At 37.6% G+C, this 23,163-nt stretch overlaps 2 protein-coding genes across 6 annotated transcripts in view; one reads left to right on the forward strand and one right to left on the reverse strand.

The window, feature by feature from the left end:
- The window catches only part of LOC136030462 (uncharacterized), a 417,595-nt gene that overhangs the window by 390,103 nt on the left and 4,329 nt on the right, over nucleotides 1-23,163 (forward strand). For 3 of the 5 annotated variants that reach the window (XR_010618290.1, XR_010618287.1, XR_010618289.1), the window contains exon 2: nucleotides 18,166-18,278. The exons of the other annotated variants lie outside the window; for them this stretch is intronic. The gene's annotated coding sequence lies outside the window, so the exon portion shown is untranslated. The remainder of the gene's footprint in view (nucleotides 1-18,165; nucleotides 18,279-23,163) is intronic. 5 annotated transcript variants of the gene reach the window in all.
- Nucleotides 1-23,163, reverse strand: part of LOC136030455 (thioredoxin, mitochondrial-like) — a 36,268-nt gene that overhangs the window by 8,486 nt on the left and 4,619 nt on the right. Inside the window, exon 2 of the mRNA XM_065709462.1 lies at nucleotides 4,133-4,253. Within this exon, the coding sequence (XP_065565534.1) occupies nucleotides 4,133-4,253 (121 nt within the window). The remainder of the gene's footprint in view (nucleotides 1-4,132; nucleotides 4,254-23,163) is intronic.

Genomic DNA, 23,163 nt, shown 5'->3' on the forward strand with positions numbered 1-23,163 from the left:
ATATATATATATATATATATATATATATATATATACGTTTTTAACTACGTAAAACTTGCGAATATACAACATTCTTCGCTGTCCCATTGTCTGTGCATATAAATAGATTGTCAGGTTTACCGACTCTTGAACATGCAACATATAATTGTCCATGGGAAAGCAATCCGTATTCAGATCTATACCTCATGATTCTAATGATTGCCCTTGAGCTTTGTTGATGGTGATTGCTAATCGACCATTCCCTGTGTCGCCGTCGTCATTTATATATCCCCCAGTGCCCACCGGCGTCCCCGTTTTAGTTGTGTGCCTGTGTTCCGGTCGTCATTTATACTCCCTGTGTCCCGGTAGTCATTTGTGTCCCGGTGTCCCGGTCTGTAATTTCTCTTTGAGTGTCCCGGTCGTCATTTATATTTCCTGTGCCCCGGTCGTCATTTGTGTCCCGGTCTGTATATACATTCGTTTTTGAAATGGTCTTTTTTTTAGTTTTTAGATTTTTACCTTTTTTTAGTTTTTTTTAGTTATACCTCATGATTCTAATGATTGCCCTTGAGCTTTGTTGATGGTGATTGCTAATCGAACATTCCCTGTGTCCCCGTCGTCATTTATATAAATGAAAACTTATTTATATATATATAGATAGCTCTTTTGAAATTACTAAGAATACTTTAGCGTAAAGAGCGAAGTATTGAGACGAGCCCCCTCATATACGTAATAATTTCTGTTCGCTTTAAGTTTTAATATTGTTCCTTACTTTCAGTTGAAAAAACTTATTTTCTTTATATTTAATTTCTGTACGTTTTTGAATTTATGCAGGTTTTGATTTTGGCTCACCGTACATGAATAATTAAAACGAAATTTGCATATTTGATTTTACTTTTTTTTGTTCAGATGACTTTCTCAAAGGTTTAATCGGACGATTTTCAGAAAAAAGGGCAGGGGGAAGGGGCTTAGTTGTCCTGCAATTTTTTGGTTACTTAAAAAGGCCACTAGAACTTCAATTTTATTTAGGATCGTTTTTATTAGCAATAAATATACCTAACTTACACATTAACTAACATAACGAACTTCTATATTCGTATATTTTCATTGCGTATATGAGTGGGTTCACTCCCTCGTCAATACCTCGCTCTTTACACTAAAGTTCGAATTTTGTTCCAAATCTTTAAGAATGACCCCTGAATCACTAAGGCCGTTTAATTAGAATAAATAGCTCTTTTGATATTACTGAAAAATAATTTAGCGTAAAGAGCGAGGTATTGAGGATGTACGTAATAATCTCTGTTCGTTTTAAGTTTTACTGTTGCTCCTTACTTTCAATTCCAGTTAATTCGGAAAAAATATAAAAATGAAGTATTTTTAACTTACGAACGGGAGATGGGATCTTAATGAAATCTAATGTTGGGAAGGATATCGTGTCTCAAAGCTCTTATTTTAAATCCCGACGAGATTCCGTGCCATTGGGGGGAGTTGGAGGGGGGAATCTAAAATCTTGGAAAACGCTTAGAGTGCAGGGATCTGGATAAAACTTGGTGGTAAAACAAGCAGAAGTCCTAGATACGTGATTAACATAACCGGAACGGATCTGCTCTGTTTGGGGGAGTTGGGGGGGGAGGGTTAATTCTGAAAAATTAGAAAAAATGAGGTATTTTTAACTTACGAAGGAGTCATCAGATCTTAATGAAATTTCAAATTTAGAAGGATCTCGTAACTCAGATCTCATATTTTAAATCCTAACCGGATCCAGAGTCATTAAAGGGGGGAGTTGGGGGAGGCGGAAATCATGGAACACGCTTATAGCGGAGAGATCAGGATGAAACTTGGTGGGAAGAATAAAAACAAGTCCAAGACACGTGACTGACATAGCCGGAACGGATACGCACTGGATCCGGTGACTGGATCCAAATCTTGGAGAACGCTTAGAGTGGAGAGATCGGGATGAAACTTGGTGGTAAAAATAAGCAGACGTCCTAGATACGTGATTGACATAACCGAAACGGATCTGCTCTATTTGGGGGAGTTGGGGGGAGGGTTAATTCTGAAAAATTAGAAAAATGCGGTATTTTTTAACTTACGAAGGTGTGATCGTATCTTAATAAAATTTCATATTTAGAAGGACCTCGTAACTCAGATCTCTCATTTTAAATCCCGACCGGATCCAGCGTCATTGGGGGGGGGGGATATTAGAAAACACTTAAAGCGGAGAGATTTTGATGCAACTTGGTGGGAGTAATAAAAACATGTCCAAGATACGTGACTGACACAACCGGACTGGATCCGCCCTCTTTGGTGAAATTTAGTAATTCGAAAAAATGACATATATGTAACTTACGAACAGGTGATCAGATCTTAATGAAATATGATATTTCGTCTTGTGCTTTAGAACTCTTATTTAAATCCCGACCAGATCTTGTGACATTGGGGGGAAGTTGGAGGAGAAACCGGAATTCTTGGAAAACGTGAAAATTGAGGTATCTTTATCTTACGTATGGGTGATCGGCGGATCTTAATGAAACTTGATATAAAGAAGGATCTTATTTCTCGGATGCTCCATTTGCAATTCGAATCGGATCTGGGGACACAGGGGGTTGGAGGGGGGGGAACAGAAATCTTGGAAAACACTTGAACAGATCTGTTCATTTTGAAGGAGCTGGGGGGTGTTGATTTGGAAAAATTAAAAAAATTGAGGAATTTTTAACTTAAGACCGGGTGACCGGATCTTAATGAAATTTGATATTTAGAAAGAACTCATGTCTCATAGCTCTTATTACAAATCCCACCCAGATCTGTTCACATTGAGGAGAGTTGGAGGGGGAAACCAGAAATCTTGGAAAACACTTAGAGTAGAGAAATCGGGATGACACTTGGTGAGTAGGATAAGCAAATGTCGTAGATACGTGATTGACGTAACTGTACTGGATCCACTCTCTTTGGGGGAGTTAGGGGGTGGGGTTCAGTGCTTTGGCAAGTTTGGCGCTTCTGGACGTGCTAGGACGATGGAAATTGGTAAGCGTGTCCGGGAGCTGCACAAATTGACTTGATAAAGTCGGTTTCCCCAAATAGACCATCTGGTGGGCTGAAGGGAGAGGAAAAAGTAGAAAAAATGAGGTATTTATAACTTACAAGTGGGTGATCGGATCTTAATGAATTTTGATATTTAAAAGGAACTTGTGAGTCAGAGCTCTTATTTTAAATCCCAACCAGCATTAAGCCTCCGATTTTCCTTTTAAATTAATCTATTGATTCTTAGAATTTTGCTAGAGCTCATACCATATGAGCTCTTGGCTTGTCCGGCCTCGTCACAAGTGCCATATTAGCTCTTAGCTCTTGTTTTAAAAATAAGGCAAATTTTCTCCTTTTGATAGGTAAAACTAAACTTGATGAAATTTAAATATTGAAATCAGCATAAAAATCCGATTTTTGTATGCATATATTGATATCAAAATTCCGTTTTTTAGAGTTTCGGTTACTATTGAGCTGGGTCACTCCTTACTACAGTTCATTGCCACGAACTATTTGATACAAAGACAGGTTGACTACCTTGGGTTGATACCTTTGAAAAAAAAATGGAAAAAACTACATCAATCTTTCATTTAACCTATGCAACGAGTTATTCTAACAGCCATCTTCAAACAAGCTCTAGACCAAACACCCTCCTTACCAGGGCCGTCAAGTATGGGGAGAGGAGAGTGGGGCACCTCGCCCAATGTTTATAGGTACTCAGAAAAAAAATCAGTCGGTAAAATCATGTCACGAAGCACCACGATTTTTCCGACGCCACTAAAAATTTTTATTCGGTTGAATAAAGACCACGAAAATACTGACAAGGCATTCTGTGAAATATTAAACTTGGTTGGTAAGCGCAGCAGTTTTACCGACTCCTGTCGTGATTTTACAGATGGTGCCACAATTTTCCATTTGGCTAAATAAAGAGCATGAAAATAGGGACATGATCCATGCCGAAATTTCGGTCGGTAAATGCAGCAGTTTTACCGACTCTTGCAGTGATTTTGCGTTCGAAACGGACATTATGTTAATTATTTATAAAAAAATTGGTAAAAATGACCAGCCAGTCGGTATAATCCCTCGCTCCCCCCCCCCAAATATTTTGGCCAGTAAAGACCCTCCTCCTTACCTCATGGTCCATTGCAATATCGTCATGACTATCAATATCAACCTTTGCCAAATCTATGTTCTTGAATTCTGACAATAAAGTTTCTAGTCGGGGCCCAAGTACTTTGCATGGTCCACACCACCTTCAAAAAACAAGAAAACATTAACGACATTTGCATTACATTTTCATTTTCACTGGCTATAAATCTTCTTTCTTCGCCATTTCTTTTTTTTTATCTTGTCATGCTTCGCCAGTGATGGCTCAGGAATTATTTATGGCTAATTGTGAATATCTAATTTTAATGGAACTGGTTTGTCTCATCCTTTGGATTGTACTTCACAAGTCCCCTCTTTTTGATAGCTAGGGATTTATGTCTGTAATTCTGTAAGCTCTTTTCGTTTTCAAAGAATTGGAAGTACTAAGAACAAACTTCAACTGGAGCATTCTAAAATTATTGCACAGTGTGGATATGCATTCGAGTTTTTGTGACCATTATGTTTTATTTTGTGTTGAGTTTTATATGCGTTTGGATAAAGGATAGGTAACGAGGATGAGGACAGATTATTATTGTTATTTTAAACTTTGGACTATACTTACCAAAATCTTTTCGGAACTGAAAGTTAGTCCGTTAGCATTTACCTAAAGATATTATTTTCTCCCAGAAAATATCAGGTTCAAATTTAACTGATGACGTGCGAATCTGACTTGATCCTAATAGCCGTCTTATCCGCCTATTTTACTAAATTTCCCATGTTTTCTTGCTTTTTTTAATTGTTTGTTTTTGTTTATTTGTCTCTTTATTTGTGTTAATCATAATTTCGTTCTTGTTCTTTTTTTTTAATCTCCTTTGTTCCCTTTTGCAAGCGGGTAAAATATAAATTATTTTTATCGTTAGTAATCAAAATAGCAAGGTGTTACAAACTGTTTCATTTTCCTTTATATCTTTCCCTGTAACTTTATCCCGGTGTAGCACATTCTTAAAATGTTCTGTCCATCTCTCTAGCTTTTTTCTTATCACTAATTGTGGCCTCCTTCCTATCTTCATGTGGGGCAAATCCACATTGACTACTCCCTCTCAATTTATTAACATGCCAGTATAATGTTTTACTATTATACCGTCTAGCTGCATCTTCCAGGTGCTCGGCAATTTTATCCGTGTACTCCACTTTACATTCCTTTATCTCACATTTTAATGCTTCGTTCCTCTTTAAGTTCTTTTCTCATCTTTACATTCTTGCATTTCAATTTGTATGACATTCTAAATGTCATGCCAAATACTTAGTGCAAATGTATATAACGCATTACAGTAAGTTTAAAGTTACCCATGCATAGTTATAAGCCTGGAGAAATTTGCCTGATTTTTCGAAAGGGGGGTGGGCTAAAAACACAATTGATTGTCATGAAAATCTCATCATCAAAATCAGAACTCTTATGTAGAGGTTTTTCAAGGAACTCTACTGCTGATGTGATTATTTAGTTTTTTTTCTCACGGCAAATACTAATATTTGGCCCTTCACTTTTTTTGAAAAGCACTTCTTTTTGAGGACGTTTCCAAACTAATTCAGAAATTTGGTCAAATATCAGCAATTATCACAAATTCAACAGGACTGAAAGTAATTGTGCCATCTAGACCTGCGTTTATCTGTCACAGATTTTTAAAAAAATTGTTTTGAGCATTTAATTAAATAATAAAAATAAATTGAACTGGAAATAAGAAGCAATATTAAAACTTAAAACGACCAGAAGCAATTCAGTATATTAGAGGGGCTAATATACGTCAATTCTTCAACCCCTGCTTTTTACGCTAGCGTCTAAAAGTTTTTTAAAAATACACCTCGTTTCAATTAAACAACACTGTGTTTAAACAGTCTATCGTAAAGAACTGTGAGAAAAAGTAAAAAAGTTTGACTCTTTACCAGATTTCTTCAGGAAAGACTACTTAAACACTAGGGCCATGGAATTTGAATGAGATATATATTGAAAGAACTTTAAAACTCTAGCGTAAAGGGCAAGGTTTAAGGATGGGGTTGCCACCCTAATGTATGAAATAATTTCTATTCGTTTTAAGTATCAATGTTGCTCTTTGCTTTCAGTTGAAAAAACTTGTTTTTTTTAATATAATTTCTGACCATTTTTCAAACCATGCCAGGAAATCCCCTTCCCTCCCCTTGTATAAAATTCTCCCGAGAAGCCTTCCTCCATATAGAAAATTCTCCCCATATAAAAATCCCCCCACAGAAAATACCCCAAAACACATTCCCAATATCAAATAGACTACTATATGTGAACAATGGGTAAACTGCATAACTTACAGTTTATTCCCATGAACTATGGGGGATTATGTCATCTCCAAAGGCATATTTATTGAACCTTTCAACTAAGCTGGATCAAGAGGCTACCTCAAAATTTTGCCTCAGAAACTCTTTTCTTCTTCTTGAAATAGTCTGGTCAATTAACCGACTTGGATAATTGTTACTTATTAGTATGTCTCTCAGAAAAGACAACTGTTACTCTATAAATTTCGGAGAGCAAGTACTGAAAATGCGGTCTGTAAAAGCTATGATCCATCCAACTCTTACTTGGCAAACAGGACTTGAGAAAAAAACGAAAATATGTTCTTGTTAGTTCGTTTTCTATAGATTTTAGTATCCAGACTATTTTCCTTTTTTAAAAGAAGAACACCGAAAAAGGATGTTTCCTTTTTTTCATACCATCGTGGGAGGATCCCCTCCAATAGGAAAACTGTGACATAGGGTAGAAGACCCAGATTTGGATAAGGGCCTCTTCATATTGGGTATGCGGTGGTATGCTCCGGCAAGCCACTCAGGGATTGGCGTCCCTGCCCGCAGAGCTTGATAGTGATAGGTACCGCAAGGTACCGACTCCTAGCCCCATTGGGGTCACCACCAAACTTGCTGAGGTTCAGTATGAGGTCTTATGACTGCTCCTAATCTGATGAGGCCTGATGATTGGCCTGTTGGTCTGTCTTAGGGGTTCTTTTGTCTGTTGTTTGGGCCAACTACCGACTCAGCCGGTATTTACCAAGTTTTCAAACGGAAAAAACAGCCTCGGATCAGACTTCCTTCTAATAGACGACCAAATGCGGTCCCAAGACGATTCTTATGGATACATTTAATATTACCACTGCAATATACGCGGTCTCTGATCCAAGTTGGATCACCTACAGCATAAGGTGAATGAGGTTTCCCCTTCTGTCATGTATGTATCCAAGACCAACCTGAATTTTGGCGTCATTGATAGTGAGATTCGTGATTACACTCTGTTAAGGCTGGATCGCAAAAACCCAGGAAGTTCGACCTTTGGTGGAAGTGGTGTTGCTATGTACCCTAAAATAGCATGCCATTTTCAGCGCCTTCGATTCCTAGCGATAAGGAGGTCTTTTGGGTGAAAGTAAACTTACCAAACAAATTGCTTGTTATTGGTACAGTCTATAACCCACCAAAGATGAAAAGCACCGAATATCTTGAAGATTGCTTGGAATTTGTGAGGCAAAAGTTCCCCAAATCAGGTATAATAATCCAAGGAGACTTCAACATTCATCATGGCCACTAGCTGAAAAGTCATACGACTGATGCGGAAGGCGTAGCTCTGCTAGATCTAAGTCTTGCTTATGGCCTAGAACAGCTTGCTGAAATCGACACTCATATTGGCCCTCAGGGATCATCCCGGCTTGATCTCTTCTTAACTGATCTTTCGGATTAGTTTAGTGTTGAAGCTATCCATTTTCCCAGTGACCATGTGGCAGTTATAGCATGTGGAAATCTCAAAATACCTCCACCTGTGAAGCACGAACGAATGATCAGGCAGTAACACCGCATAGACTGGGATGGTCCGCGAAACTTCTTATTGGCAAAGCCGTGGACTAAATGTTTAAAAGAAGCCCCCCATAAAGCAGTGGCCCATTAAGAAAAATGGATTACGGGAGCAATTGAGCAATTCTTCCGATTAATAACAGAAAAGTCTCATCTCGACATAAGCCATGGTTCAATGCTGGTTGTAGAAAAGCAACCAGGGTCAGAAAGAAGGCTCACAACAAATGGCGTTCGACCGAAAAGTGAAAAGTGCCCCTGCAAAGCGGTGGTAGAGGGTTGTCAAAGAGGCTCTACTATCATCTAAATCAACATCAATTCCCTCGCTCCATGTTTAAGGGACGATGATCCAGTCAGGACAGGAAAAAGCAGATTCTCTTGTCCAAGCCTTTTCAAAGGCCTCCTAACTTGATGAAGATGGGGTCCCCCCTCCCCCCTTTCCGCCACAAACAGATGCAAAAATCATCAACGTTAGCATAACTATTAGTAAGGTATTCAAAACCCTAAGCCAGCTGGATGTCACCAAACCTTCCGAACCCGAAATCATTCCAGTCTCATTCTTAAAAATGTGCACCAGAACTTGCTCTGGTCCTCCCGCCTGTCGGTATAGAAAATGCTTTGCAGCAGGATCATTCCTGAAAGCCTGGAAAATTGCTCATATGGTCCCTATCCAGAGGCAAGGTCTGACCTTACTAATGCAGGGTCATATCGTCCAGTAAGTCTGTTTTCCTGCGCAGGTAAAGTTTATGAAAGCATCATTAATAAGAACCTTTACCTTGAATTACATCTGTTGCTGGCAGACACGCAATACAGTTTTCACACAAAATGGTCTACATTAGACTGTCTGATTGCACAGTATTAAGAGTTGCTTGAGCTCCTTTCTCAGGGGCATAATATTCGCCTTCTCTCCTTTTATATCGTAGAAGCCTTTGATTGTGTATGGCACAAGGGACTTCTTTGTAAACTGAAATCCTAAGGAATTGATGGTCGACTATTTGAGGTGCTTGCTGACTTTCTTCGTCAACGATCATTAGAAGTAGTCCTCGACGGCTTCATATCGAAAGAGCACCCAGTCTTATCAGGAGTATCCTACGGAAGTATTCTTGAGCAAACTCTTTTCTTGGTGTTCATAAACGACCTAGGGGACAACCTTGTGAAAAAACATGATCACTTTACTGATGACACGACAACAAAAACTTCCATTGGAAAAGACGAAAATCCCAGCACACCCCACAAAGAGCTTCAGACCGACCTGGAGAGGATTGAGGTGTCAGCAGATGCATGGTTTGTAAGTTTTTACGCATCGAAAACAAAAGAGCTCCTAATTTATAAGGTGCGTAATATGAGGGCTCATCCTTATTTCGTCTTCAAAGGAGAGGCAATAACGCGGGTTGATACACTGCGCCTACTTGGAGTTAACTTCTCTTTGAATCCCTAAGGGACTGGGCTTTTCAGCAAAATTGGACCCTCTTGCTCCAAGAAGTTAGGAGTTATCCTAAGATGCAAAAGTCTTCTACTTGATAAGTCTTTTCTGCTACTTTTCATTTTGTGCATCGGACCTGTCATGGAATATGCATGTCCTCTTTTCGCTGGTACACCAAAAAGCCACATCACTCCACACTAACGAATTCAAAATCGAGCAGTTTGTGCTCAATTTCTAGCAACCTTGGCAACACGAAAGCTAAAACCCCATAGTTGATCCAGGAATGCCTCAATGTTGCATTCAAGTCGGTTTTTCACAAGTAAATGCATAACCTTCCAACAGAGGAGCTATTGAAGCTCGTTCCTGATAGAGCAAAACCTTTGCGATCAAGTCCCCGAAATACAGCTCGTCAGGACTACCTTCAGCAGGGTATTCTCCGCCAAGAATATCAGAACACAAGTTTCGCCGAGCAGTCGGTGGCTACATGGAATAGATTGCTGGCAGAGGTAATCCCGGAAAATCCTTCCCTTGACGCATTCAAGAGAAGATATAACAAATATCTCAGTTTTGGAAAATGAGGTAATTATCAGGACTAGCGGCAAATCATCATCTGTGATGGAGCTGTGAGGCCCGTAATAATAAAAATAATGTATATTTTCAACTGTAAAATTTAAATCCCCCTCCCAAAAAAAGAGACTCCAAAAACCTACTTGTTCTAAAATTATATTGTCTATATAACGTCTCCAGACTTTATTTTTCAGTAAATGTATATCGAACACTTTGGTTTCTATATTATCAACAACAAACTATTTGCTAATAAATCACTTAATGAAGCACCCATAGGTAAACCATTCACTTGTTCAAAAATTCCTTTCTGAAATAACGAGAATGCTTTACTAAACCTTACTAAATCTATTATTGCATTGACTTCCAGGTCTGTTGTACCACTAATTACATCCAAATTTCTTTACAACTTTCTTTCAAGAAGAATTTCAGCTGCTTTTCCATCAATATTTGTATACATTGACACGATAACAAAGCTTGAAATTATTGAGTTTAAAAAAAATTTTCACTTCTATTTGTTTTTTAACAAATTCTGAGTAATTCTTTATAAAACAAATTTTTGTTAACAAAATTGATTTGCATACGGAAGCTAGCCACTTGCTTAGAACACTTATAGGTGACTTTGTGCAGGACAGAATTGGTTGTAGTGGAATATTCAGCTTATGGATCTTAGGAAATCCATATAGTTTAGGACAGAATAATATGCATTGGAAGCAGTTATAACAAAGATGAGGCGTGATTTTTCATTCGTCTTTCAAACACTTTAACTTGTTTTAGAACTTATTTGTATACCAGTCATTTGGGTCATAAGAACACCTTCTATAGTTTTTATGGTACTTGGTATTTACCAAGTGACATATAGCAACCGCAAATTCTGTTGGTCTATCTGATCCCGGTTTTGCTAGTTTAAGCACTTCCAGATAAGCTAGGACAATGAAACTTGGCGAGCGTATCAGGGACCAGACCAAAATAAATTAAAAATAGCCGTTTCCCCGATTCGACCATCTGGGAAGGAGTGGGGGGACGATTAATTCGGAAAAATTAGAAAAAATCAGAGCTCTTATTTTAAATCTCGACCTGATCCGGTGATATTGGGGGGAGTTGGAGGGGGAACCTAAAATCTTTGAAAATGCTTAGAGTGGAAGTATCAGGATGAAACTTGGTGGGAAGAATAAGCACCAGTCCAAGATACATGACTGACATAACCGGACCGGATCTGCTCTCTTTGGGGGAGTTGGGGGGGGGGGGGGATTTCCAATGCTTATGTGAGCTCGGTGCATCTGGACGTGCAAGGACAATGAAAATTGGTAGGCATGTCAGGGACCTGCACAAATTGACTTGCTAGCAGTCGTTTTCCCGATTCGACCATCTGGGGGGCTGAAGGGAGAGAAAAAATTGAAAAAAAATGAAATGTTTTTAACTTTAACCGGTGATCGGATCTTAATGAAATTTAATTTTTAGTAGGACCTCGTGTCTCAGAGCTCTTATTTTAAATCATACCCACATTAAGCCTCTGATTTTCCTTTTAAATTAATCTATTGATTCTTAGAATTGTACTAGAGCTCATACCATACGAGCTCTTGGCTCTTCTGACCTCATCACAAGTGCCATATGAGCTCTTAGCTCTAGTTTTTTTATCCTTTAATAAAATCCTTAGTTTTGTTTTGTAGTCCTTAATATCCATTCCTAACTTTCCTGCCTTCATAAAAGTAACTGATTCAAACTTATGTAAATATTTAGAATCCTTAGGTCTCTAAGGTACTTATTAAGAGTTTCAGGCTTGATTGTAAAATTAGAAAGCTTTTAACTGCAGAAGCCCTTACTTAGCTAACATCTTTTATTAGTCGTACGTTTATGCATAAAGATCTTTCTATCGAGGATATAATTTCCTCAATGGAAAGCTTATTAGATTTAAAACAAATCATTGGAGTTCAGAAATCTTAATCAACAACATGGCTTTGAACAGAGATGCTGGTGAATTAGGCTTACATTCTATTTATGATAATTTACTATGGTGTAACTAGCTGTTGGGGTGGCGCTTCGCGCCACCCCAGCACCTAGTTGGTGGGAGCGCTTCGCGCCCCCCAAAGCCCCCCCGCGCACGTAAGTCGTTGCGCACCATATTAGTTACGCGCCATTGTAGTTGTGTCCCTGTGTCCCACCTGTGAATATAGATAGATATATATATATATATATATATATATATATATATATATATATATATATATATATATATATATATATATATATTTATATATATATATATATATATATATATATATATATATATATATATATATATATATATATATATATATATATATATATATATATATATATATATAAATATATATATATAAATATATATATATAATATATATATATATATATATATATATATATATATATATATATATATATATATATATATATATATATATATATATATATATATATATATATATATATATATATATATATATATATATATATATATATATATATATGTTTTTAACTACGTAAAACTTGCGGATATGCAACATTCTTCGCTGTCCCATTGTCTGTGCATATACATAGATTGTCAGGTTTACTGGCTCTTGAACATGCAACATATAATTGTCCATGGGAAAAGCAATCCGTATTCAGATCTATACCTCATTATACTAATGATTGCCCTTGAGCTTTGTTGATGGTGATTGCTAATCAAACATTCCCTGTGTCCCCGTATTATATTCCCTGTGTCCCGGTCGTCATTTGTGTCCTGGTGTCCTGGTCTGTAATTTAATCAGTTGACAAACATGACGTCAGTCGACAAATAACTTCATGACGACATACAGCTCAATCCTAACAATGACGTCAGTCGACAAACATGACGTCAGTCAACACACAAACATGACGTCAGTCGACAGACACACAAACAAACAATTTATTTTTATATGTATAGATAGAGTAACTTTCATTTCTCTCAATCCTTTTGACCTCTGTTTACCTCATAATGAAGCTTTTCATACAAATCAAGGCAAAGAACTTGAAACTAGGAAATCAAAGAGATTTGCATATGTAACTACTTTGAAACCAACAACAGCACTTAGCAATATGTAATTATTTTGTTTTGCATAAATATCAATGTTCTATTGGTATTAGTTTGATTTTTCTGCTGGGGACAGCCACTGTGTATGTGACCAAAATATCCAGAGATCTTGTTATTGTCTTCACTGTAAAATAAAAAAAAAAATCTTCCCAATTGAACATATGTTTATATGTCATAGAAAGGCTATTTGGTCCTCGAAAATACCTATGTTGCATGAATGGGGGTGGTGTGACCAAACAAGCATATAACAATATAAACACCCATAAGAGATCGGATAATATTATAAATCAAAAAAATTTTCTTTTGCAATGTAAGAAGAAGAAGATTTTGCCTCCTTCAATAAGATTTAACTTACGTTTAGGCACTATTTAAGGAGAAAAGTCTGAACAAAGTTTACAGACATTGAACTGCCTTATCAAAGATAAAAGTAGCAAAAGAGCTTTGAAAGTGATTGATAAACTTTTCCTGGAAAATCTGTATATACAAAAATAAGTTGTCTGTGTGTTATGTCTGTCGAGTGACGTCATGTTTGTGTGTCGACTGACGTCATGTTTGTCAACTGATGAAATTACAGACCGGGACACCGGGACACAAATGACGACCGGGACACAGGGACACAGGGAATATAAATGATGATCGGGAACCTCAAAGAGCAATTACAGACTGGGACACCGGGATACAAATCACGACCGGGACACAGGGAATATAAATGACGACCGGGACACAGGGACACAACTACAAAGGGGACGTCGGGGGCACAGGGAAGATATATAAATGACGACCAGGACACAAGGATTGTTTGAAGAGAGATTACAGACCGGGACACTGGGACACAAATGACGACCGGGATACCGGGACACAGGGAATATAAATGACGACCGGGACAATCAAAGAGAAATTACAAACTGGGACACCAGGACAAAAATGACGACCGGGACACAGGGAATATAAATGACGACCGGGACAAAGGGAATATAAATGACGACTGGGACACAGAAACACATCATTAGAATAATGAGGTATAGATCTGAATACGGATTGTTTTTCCCATGGACAATTATATGTTGCATGTTCAAGAGTCAGTAAACCTGACAATCTATTTATATGCACAGACAATGGGACAGTGAAAAATGTTGTATATTTGCAAGTTTTACGTAGTTAAAAACATATATATATATATATATATATATATATATATATATATATATATATATATATATATATATATATATATATATATATATATATATATATATCTTCTATATATATAAAAATAAGTTGTCTGTCTGTCTGTGGATCAGGTGACGTCATGTTTCTGTATCGGCTGACGTCATGAAGTTAGTTGTCGTCATTTTTGCTATGACGGTGACGTCATTAAAGATATTTAAGACATATATGTTCACGTAGAAATCTATTAATGTTTAAGTTTAAAATGACTGATGAACTTACAATGGCAAAAGCTGATGAAGATGCTCAAAGAGTCTATGCCAAAAAACTTGCTGCTGATAGAGAAAGTCAGAAAAGAAAGCGTGCCGAGGAATCAAAAGAACAGCAAGGAAACAGGCTTGAGGCTAAAGAACGCAAAACCGCGCAGTTAGATGAAGATCAACCTGGACAGCGAGAGTCAAAACATATCAAAACTGAAAATGATAGCGATGATGATTGGGTTTGGGATTTTGACTTGGATAAGGTCATCAATGCCTACCAGATTTTAGTTAAAAAAACAAAGATTCGGCGATATGTATTTCATAGTGAAGCTGAAAAATAAAGAAGAAAAAGAAAACTGAAAAAAGAAAAAATGTAAAAAACTAAAAAATACTAAAAAGAAAAAACACTCAAAGAGAAATTACAGACCGGGACACAAATGACGACCGGGACAGAGGGAATATAAATAACGACCGGGACACTCAAAGAGAAATTACAGACTGGGATACTGGGACACAAATGACGACCGGGACACAGGGAATATAAGTGACGACCGGGACACAGGGACACATCATTAGAATAATGAGGTATAGATCTGAATACGGATTGTTTTTCCCATGGACAATTATATGTTGCATGTTCAAAAGTCAGTAAACCTGACAATCTGTTTATATGACACAGGGACACAACTACAATGGCGCGTAACTAATATGGCGCTTAACGACTTACGCACGCGGGGGGGGGGCTTGGGGGGGCGCGAAGCACCCTACCAACTAGGTGTAGCTAGTATATATATATATATATATATATATATATATATATATATATATATATATATATATATATATATATTCACAGGTGGGACAAAGGGACACAACTACAATGGCGCGTAACTAATATGGCGCGTAACGACTTACGCGCGCGGGAGGGCTTAGAGGGGCGCGAAGCGCCACCCCAACAGCTAGTCTAATATAAAAAAAGGTTAGTAAAATTGATTTATTTTATTTAACAAACAGCAAAATATCACTTTGATCATGATTTTCGCCTCTCCAGAGAAAACTTGCTCAAAAAGTTCTTAAAATTAGCTGAAAACAAAGAAGTCAAACCTTCTTAATTCTTGGCACAGGGTTAGTTAATTTTTCTGTCAAAAGTGTTAACAGAACAACAATATTTAGTCTTGGAGAAAGGTCCAAAATTTTGTTTTAATTAAATAAGGTCCCCGTAAAGGAAATTATTTCTTTAATAGAAACATCTTTACACATAAACGTAAGACTAGTAAAAGATGTTAACTATTACAAAAGCAGATAAGAGGAACACTTTAGTAGTGATGAATACTAAGGACCACAAAACAAAACTAAGGAATTTATTGAAGGGTGAAAGAACCTATGAAAGGCTATCTTATGATCTAGCAGACTCGTAAACAGATAAGTTTAAAAACAAATGAAAGTGATTGAAAGACAAAGGAAAGATTACACCTAAACTTTATTATAAATGCTCTTAACCTCTAGTTACTTGATAATAAACCTGTTCAGGCAAATGAAACCAATGATGCAGAAAATAGGAATTCAAAAAATCTGTATCTGTAACTCCTCTGAAAAAAATAAGAAAATTAAAAAATTTGTTATTATTTTGTTTTGCATAGATGCCACTGTTTTATTTCTATTGCATTACTTATCTGTTGAAAATGGCTGGTGTGTATGTGCCCAAAATTTCCAGTGGTTTGCTACTGTTTGCACCGTCAAATAATAGGACTGTCACTATTCAGCTGTTATTTCTAAGTTTTAGATTTAGGGGGAATTGATGAAAAATTTTGATCCATTGAGTTGAATTTATAACTCATATCAAGATGACTGACCATCTAGTATGTCAACAAAAGCAAGTGAAGAAATCATTAAAGAAGTCATGGAAAATAGTTTCAATCATAAATTACTACTACTACTTACTACTCAACAGACCATTAAGCCACCTGAGGTCACCACAGCTACGCACGCTCCCCCTCCATCCTATTTTACTCACAACCTTCCTCATTACACCCTTCCAGGCAGTTCCCATTTCCATTAAATCTTCCTTTGCAACATCTCCTCACTCAAACCACAGATGAAATGCTTTCTATTTAGCCCTGGACGGTTGTCCAAAAAGAACAATCTTTGGCAATCAGCCATCCTTTGTCTGCAGAATGTGCCTTACCCACCCCAACCTTTCTTTCATTACAGCCCTAGAAAGCAGGATTAAAGTACATGTTTTTGTACAGCCTACCATTCAAAATACAGTTAGTCAGCTGCATACCCAAAATAATCCAACGTAATAAGTGGTTAAACAGATCTGGAAGTCAATGTAATAATGGATTTAGTAAGGTTGAGTAATATTTTCTCTTATTGTGTAATATGTACTCTTATTCTTTTCAATTCAGAAAGGAATTATTTACCAGATAAATGGTTTACCTATGGAGGGGGAGGCTCTATTAAGTCAACTATTAGCATATATTTTTGTTGAAAAAACAGAAACAATAGCATTAAACTCATTTCTCAAAACACAAATTCTGGGTACATTATATGGAAAATATAATTTCAGTATGGAATCATGAAGAGAAAGAACTAGGAGTTTTTTTAATATCTCTTTTTTTCAGTGGGAGCGGATTTAAATTTTAGAGTTGAATTAACAGCAGATGGGATACTCCCTTCTCTAGATGTTCTTCTTTCAAAGAATGAAAATAATCTGGATTTTAAAATATATAGGAACCCAACTAACAACAATAGATTTTTGTCTTGTTTCTCAAGTCATGCTTGCCTAGTAAACGTTGTTTTGACCATAACTTTAACAGACTGCATTGTTAGTATCCATTCTTCATATTTCATAGAGGACGAGTTGTCTTTTCTGCAATATGTAATAATAAGTAGCAATTATCAAATTACTTAATTGACCAGACTATATCAACAAGAAGAAAAAAGTTTCAGGAGATGTCAAAGGAATTCTTAAATTTAACTGAGGATAAGGATAATTTTTGTACTTTACCCTATGTTCCAGGGCTGCACGAAAACATGAAAAGAATTTTACAATTCAATGGTTTAAAAGTAGCTTTAAAAATCAGCAATACTATAAGTAGTTTTCTGAATTCTGGAAAGGATAGAACTTCAATGTTATGGCAAAGTGGGTCTATCTGCAAAGTGTAACTGTTATGGCAAAGTGGGTATATGGCAAAGATCCCATATGCTTGCAGAATCTCCTATATGGATCATACTAACCAGAATTTAGAAATGAGACAGCTACAACATCAAGAATCGATTTTTCAACCCTAAAATAAAAATAAAAAGCTGAAAATTTCACATCAGCTCTAGCAGAACACGTTTCTAATTTTCCTGCCCAATTTATTATGTTTCTAGGGATATCTTTGATATCTAGGGACCAAGGTTTAAAATAAGTTTCCAGGGAAACCTCTAAAACCATAAAAAAAAACTCGCTTTGAACAGAGATGCAGGTGAATTTCGCTTAAATTCAGCCTGTAACAATTTACTTTGATCAAATCAAGGAAGTTTTATTTCTCCCAATGCTTTTGACCTCTGTTTACCTGATAACAAAGCTTTCCATACAAAGCAAGCTAATGAACCAGAAACTAGGAAGTCAAAGAAATTTGAATCTGTAACTGCTTTAAAAAAAAGAGCTTGGAACAATTTATAATTATTTTGTTTTGTATAAATATTGATGTTTATTTGTTTTATTTTAGTTTATCAGCTGAGAACAGCCACTGTGTATGTGACCAAAATATCCAGACAGTTCTACTTTACCCAGTTTTCACAAACTACTCAGGTCTCCTGCTGTAAAGCTTTTTTTTATATGGTAATTATTTGTATTGAAAATTACCACAGCAATTCAACAGCTTATTGGCTTACAGAACCAGATATCTTTATGAATGCTTTTTTGCCATATATAACATGCAAAAACAAGCAGTTGAGATAGGTCTTGCACATTGGTAGACTTATCTAGATGTAGAGGATAGTATCTACTACTAATACTCTCCATATCAATTCATCATCCATCCATTCAGCAAATTTGTCTAATTTTTTTTTAATAGACTTTGGCAGTCTTTTGAATACAGAGATACTCATTACATTGGGATAGGCTTTGAGTTATTGAGAACAGAAAAAATGAACATATGCAACCTTAAAACTATTAAACATTGGCAATATTTTATTTGTGCAAGAACTTAAAAAATGTATATATATATATATATATATATATATATATATATATATATATATATATATATATATATATATATATATATGTATATATATTTGTTTCTAGCCTAGTAAAAAGTTTGCCACCATAATTGAACCCTTTGGATTATAAATCCTTCTGTTGGTTCCCCTGAATATTTGGGTACCTCAACTCTTAGAATTACATTGCTACTTATTTCTTGATGGACAATTCCTTGCAAAATGACCAATGAAATGACACACATAACATTTTTCTGGTAGTGTTTTGCTTTACTGGCTACCATTCTATTGGTTGCTAGAGGAAAACTTGTGGGGGAGGGGTATTGTAGTTTTCAGGTGTATACAGCTTTGAATTACACTTGGTGCTGGTTTGGGTGAGGGGCCTCTTTTACTGACTGAGGATTATATTTCTAGGCTTTTAATTTCTGTACTATAGTGTGCACATGGAAATTTATTGAATGTTATGACCCCATTGCATATCATATTACAGTGACCAAGTAGGGTTCTGAAGCATAGGCACTCCAAAAAAGAGAATGATTTACTAGATGTTTTTAGAGAAATTGTTTTGGGTACCTAACTGACTGACCATATCTCAAACTTTATGCTGTATAAAAATGTGGTTCAATCCTGCTTTCTAGGGCTATACCAAGAGAAAGGATACTTTCCTCAGATGACTAAAAACAGATTGCCAATGATTTTCTTTGTTTGCCACCTATCTAGTATCAAACACAAAATAAGTCGTCACAAATGGGTAGGAAGATGATACAAGGAAAGATTTCCGGGAAATCAAAACTTCCTGAGGAGGGGGGGGGTAGAGAGGGAGGCTTTGAATAGATTGGGGCTGGGTGCTGCAGTAAGTTACACCAACTATTGTATTGGCTATAACTTCGAGAAAAATAACGTTTTGTTGTCTGCAGGAAGAGAAAAATCTTTATTTAATGGTGGAATTCAGAATAAATTAACTGGACTTGAACTGAAGAATTTTGTGTGCAAACTTCAGTGAAATTAACTAGTTGGACGTTATTGAAGACATACTGGGCCAGAATATTCAAATATTCAGAATTGATGATGGTGATGCAATATGGCAACACCAGCTGTTTTTTGCTCTGTGAATAATAGTGAATTGTGGCGGATATAGAACACTAACCAAAGAACAAAATTGGCAAATATACTAAACCAAAACTGTAGAACCAGAAAAAAGAACTTTTCCTGTGTAATATGGACCAGTGTTAGACTTCCAGAACCGCGGTTGTGAATAAAAGTGCTGCCACCTACGAGTACGAACTAATTACAGACTTTTCGAGAAAGAACCACAGATGGCATCGCAGTCATCTAAGCGGAAGAAAGACAGTCCGATTAAAGGCCAAGACAAATGCTCAGCGTGCGCGGTAGCATTAGACCCTAACTCATCTGCCCTTGAATGTGATTCTTGTGAAAATTGGCTATGTATAAAGTGTTTGGAGATGCCCCTAGCTGAGTACAATCTTTTCACAAAGATGACAAGGCGAATTGGTTGCCAGTGGGTATGCCCAGTGTGCAAACTCAGGGCACCGCAGTCGTCCAATCAAAGTAACATTGGTAACCAAGTAAAAACCCTCCTTTCCGAGTTTGAAGATCGAATCACAAAAAAGTTTGATGATTCGTTCGACTTATTTAAGGACAGTATCACAAAAGAAATAAGCGAGGCAGTAAACCCACTCAGTGATCGGATCTCCAACATTGAAAGAGACATGGCATCTAAGTGTTCTGTTGCTGATGTCGATAGCAGAATTTCTAAACTAGTCGCGGAGGGAAAAGTTGGTACTGACCTAGAGGACCAAGTCCTAAAAGTGATGAGGCAGGATAGGGACAGACAACGCAGGAAACTGAACCTCATCGCTTACGGTGTCTCACCTACAGACGATGATACAAACTTTGTGATCCAGCACCTAGCCTCAGATTATAGTCTCCCCGGCGTCAAAATTCTGAACCTGAAAAGACTCGGTGCAAACAAACCACCCACCCAGCAAGTCCCAGACCGCCCTCCCCCGATTCTTTTTAGTGTTACAGACATTGCCACCAAGGTAAAGATCTTGAAAAAATCCGTCGAGCTGAAAGCAGACATACAGTTCCACAGCGATGAGTCCCGAGAGGACAGAGCTAAACGTAAGAGCGCTACAGAGGAACTTAAAAGACGGATTGCAAATGGTGAGACTGACCTCAGAGTACGGAACGGCAAAGTCGTTTCAAAAAACGGTCAGCGAGCTCCACCCCCAGCATTGGGGGCGATGGAGCACTAGATGCACAGCCAGACGAAAGACATGTAAATAGTAGTTTAGTGTCATTTAACAGTGTATTATATAGTAGTTCCATATCAGCTCAAGAACATTCATCGGAATGCAGTTTTGAAACTGCCAAATCTGACACTAGCTGCGTTCTTTCTGTTGAATTGGAATACAACTCGCCAGATTCTTATTCAACTGACGCAGCATCTAGCAAAGCAGACGAAAGTCCGTCATCCAACGATGACGTGCTAGTTCCAGCGGGCTCAGGAAGAAGAAGAAGCAGACAGAAACAAGTGATGAAAGTGTTGTCAACAAACATTGACTCCTTGCCAAACAAGCTGAATGAGCTAAAAGTGTTGCTGGCTCACGAAGATATAGACGTTGTGTGCTTAAGTGAAATTTCCCCAAAAAACTCTCAAAATAGACTGGAGGATAGCCATATTCAGATACCAGGATACACAGTCATTTCGAATCTGGACAGACCCAATGTGAGGAGAGGAGTTGCCATATACATCAAGTCAGCCTTGAAGGTAAATAACATTGACCTTTTCACAAGTGCCAATTATTTTTGGGTAGAGTCTATCCTGGTTGAATTGACAGTAGGGTCTGAAAAGTTTAGAATTGGCGTGATTTACCGTAGCCCTTCCTCCCCCAGCTCCGAAGAATCATTTCAGTATGTGGCAAATATTATAAATGAAATGACAATATGTAACCCCAAAAATGTCATCATCACAGGAGACTTTAACATGCCGGACACCAGGTGGGTCGATGGTTTAGGCTTTACTCTTCAAAACAACTATACCAATCCAACTCTTGAAGCCTTTGCTGATAACCTGCTGGTCCAGACAGTTGAGTTCCCTACCAGACATAGAGATCATCAAACTCCATCTCTCCTTGATCTCGTTCTGTCAAACAACCCCGAAAAAATTATGTCAACAGCAAACTTACTCCCCCTTGGAGCAAGCGACCATCTTTGTATCCTGAGTGCAATAATCTTGAATCAGATACCAACCAACAAAATCAAACGAACGTTTGTTGATTACAAGAAAATACGCCAGGACCTACAAGAGATTGAATGGGAAAACTCCTTGCAACAAGACACTGAAGCATCCTGGGAGCTTTTCAAGGACATACTACTGAGTCTTGAGTTGAAGCATACGAAAACTTACTTCTCAGAACGTCCCAGAACCCTTCCGTATATGTCACCACAGCTAAAAAAAGTCATTAATAAGAAAAAGAAAGCTTGGAAAAAGTATAAAAATTGTGAGAGTGCAGCCCATCTAGAGCAGTACAAAAAGGCCAGGAACAAACTGAGAAATGCGACCAGAAAAGCAACCATAAGATATGAGGAGTCGATAGCACTAGAGGCAAAAACCAATCCAAAAAAGTTTTGGAGATATGTCACTTCAAACAACCCAAGCCGCAGGTCGATCCATCATTTTACCTCCAGCGATGGAACCAAAATAACCAACCCATTGGTAATGGCAGATACCCTCAATCAATGCTTCTCGTCAAATTTCTCTAAAGACCCTGGATGCCCCCCACCGGATATGCCAACCACCCACATCAAACACCCTATGCCACCGATCCAGTTCACAGCTTGTGATACTTACAAGCGCCTAAAAACTTTGGACCCATCCAAGGCAAAGGGACCCGATGGCATCCATCCTAGGTTGCTGAAGGAGACCGCAGCTGAAATAGCGGAACCCCTGACAAGAATATTCCAGATGTCAATAGCTTCCAAAACTATTCCCTCTGACTGGAAAACAGCAAATGTCATGCCAGTTTTCAAAAAAGGACAGAAAGATAAACCACAGAATTACAGACCCATCAGCCTGACTTCTGTCCCATCAAAAGTCATGGAAGGCGTCTTAAATGATGCAATCGTTGCACATCTGGAAACTAACAGCCTGTTATACGATGGACAACATGGTTTCAGGAAGGGTCGCTCTGTGGAGACAAACCTAATTCAATCATATGACATAATCACCAAGATGATTGAGGAAGGCCTTCCAGTTGACGTACTCTTGCTGGACCAAGCCAAAGCTTTCGAGAAGGTAGTACACTCGTACCTGGAAAGGAAACTAGAGTTCTATCAACTCCACCAAGATGTAAGGGAATGGATTATCCAGTTTCTCAAGGATAGAATACAGAGGGTGATGATGTATGATGAGGAGGGGAATCAAATCATGTCAAACCCAACTCCAGTGCTCAGCGGAGTTCCGCAAGGAACTAAACTGG

Source organism: Artemia franciscana, chromosome 1 (genome assembly GCF_032884065.1).
Source record: "Artemia franciscana chromosome 1, ASM3288406v1, whole genome shotgun sequence".
NCBI lineage: Eukaryota > Metazoa > Arthropoda > Branchiopoda > Anostraca > Artemiidae > Artemia > Artemia franciscana.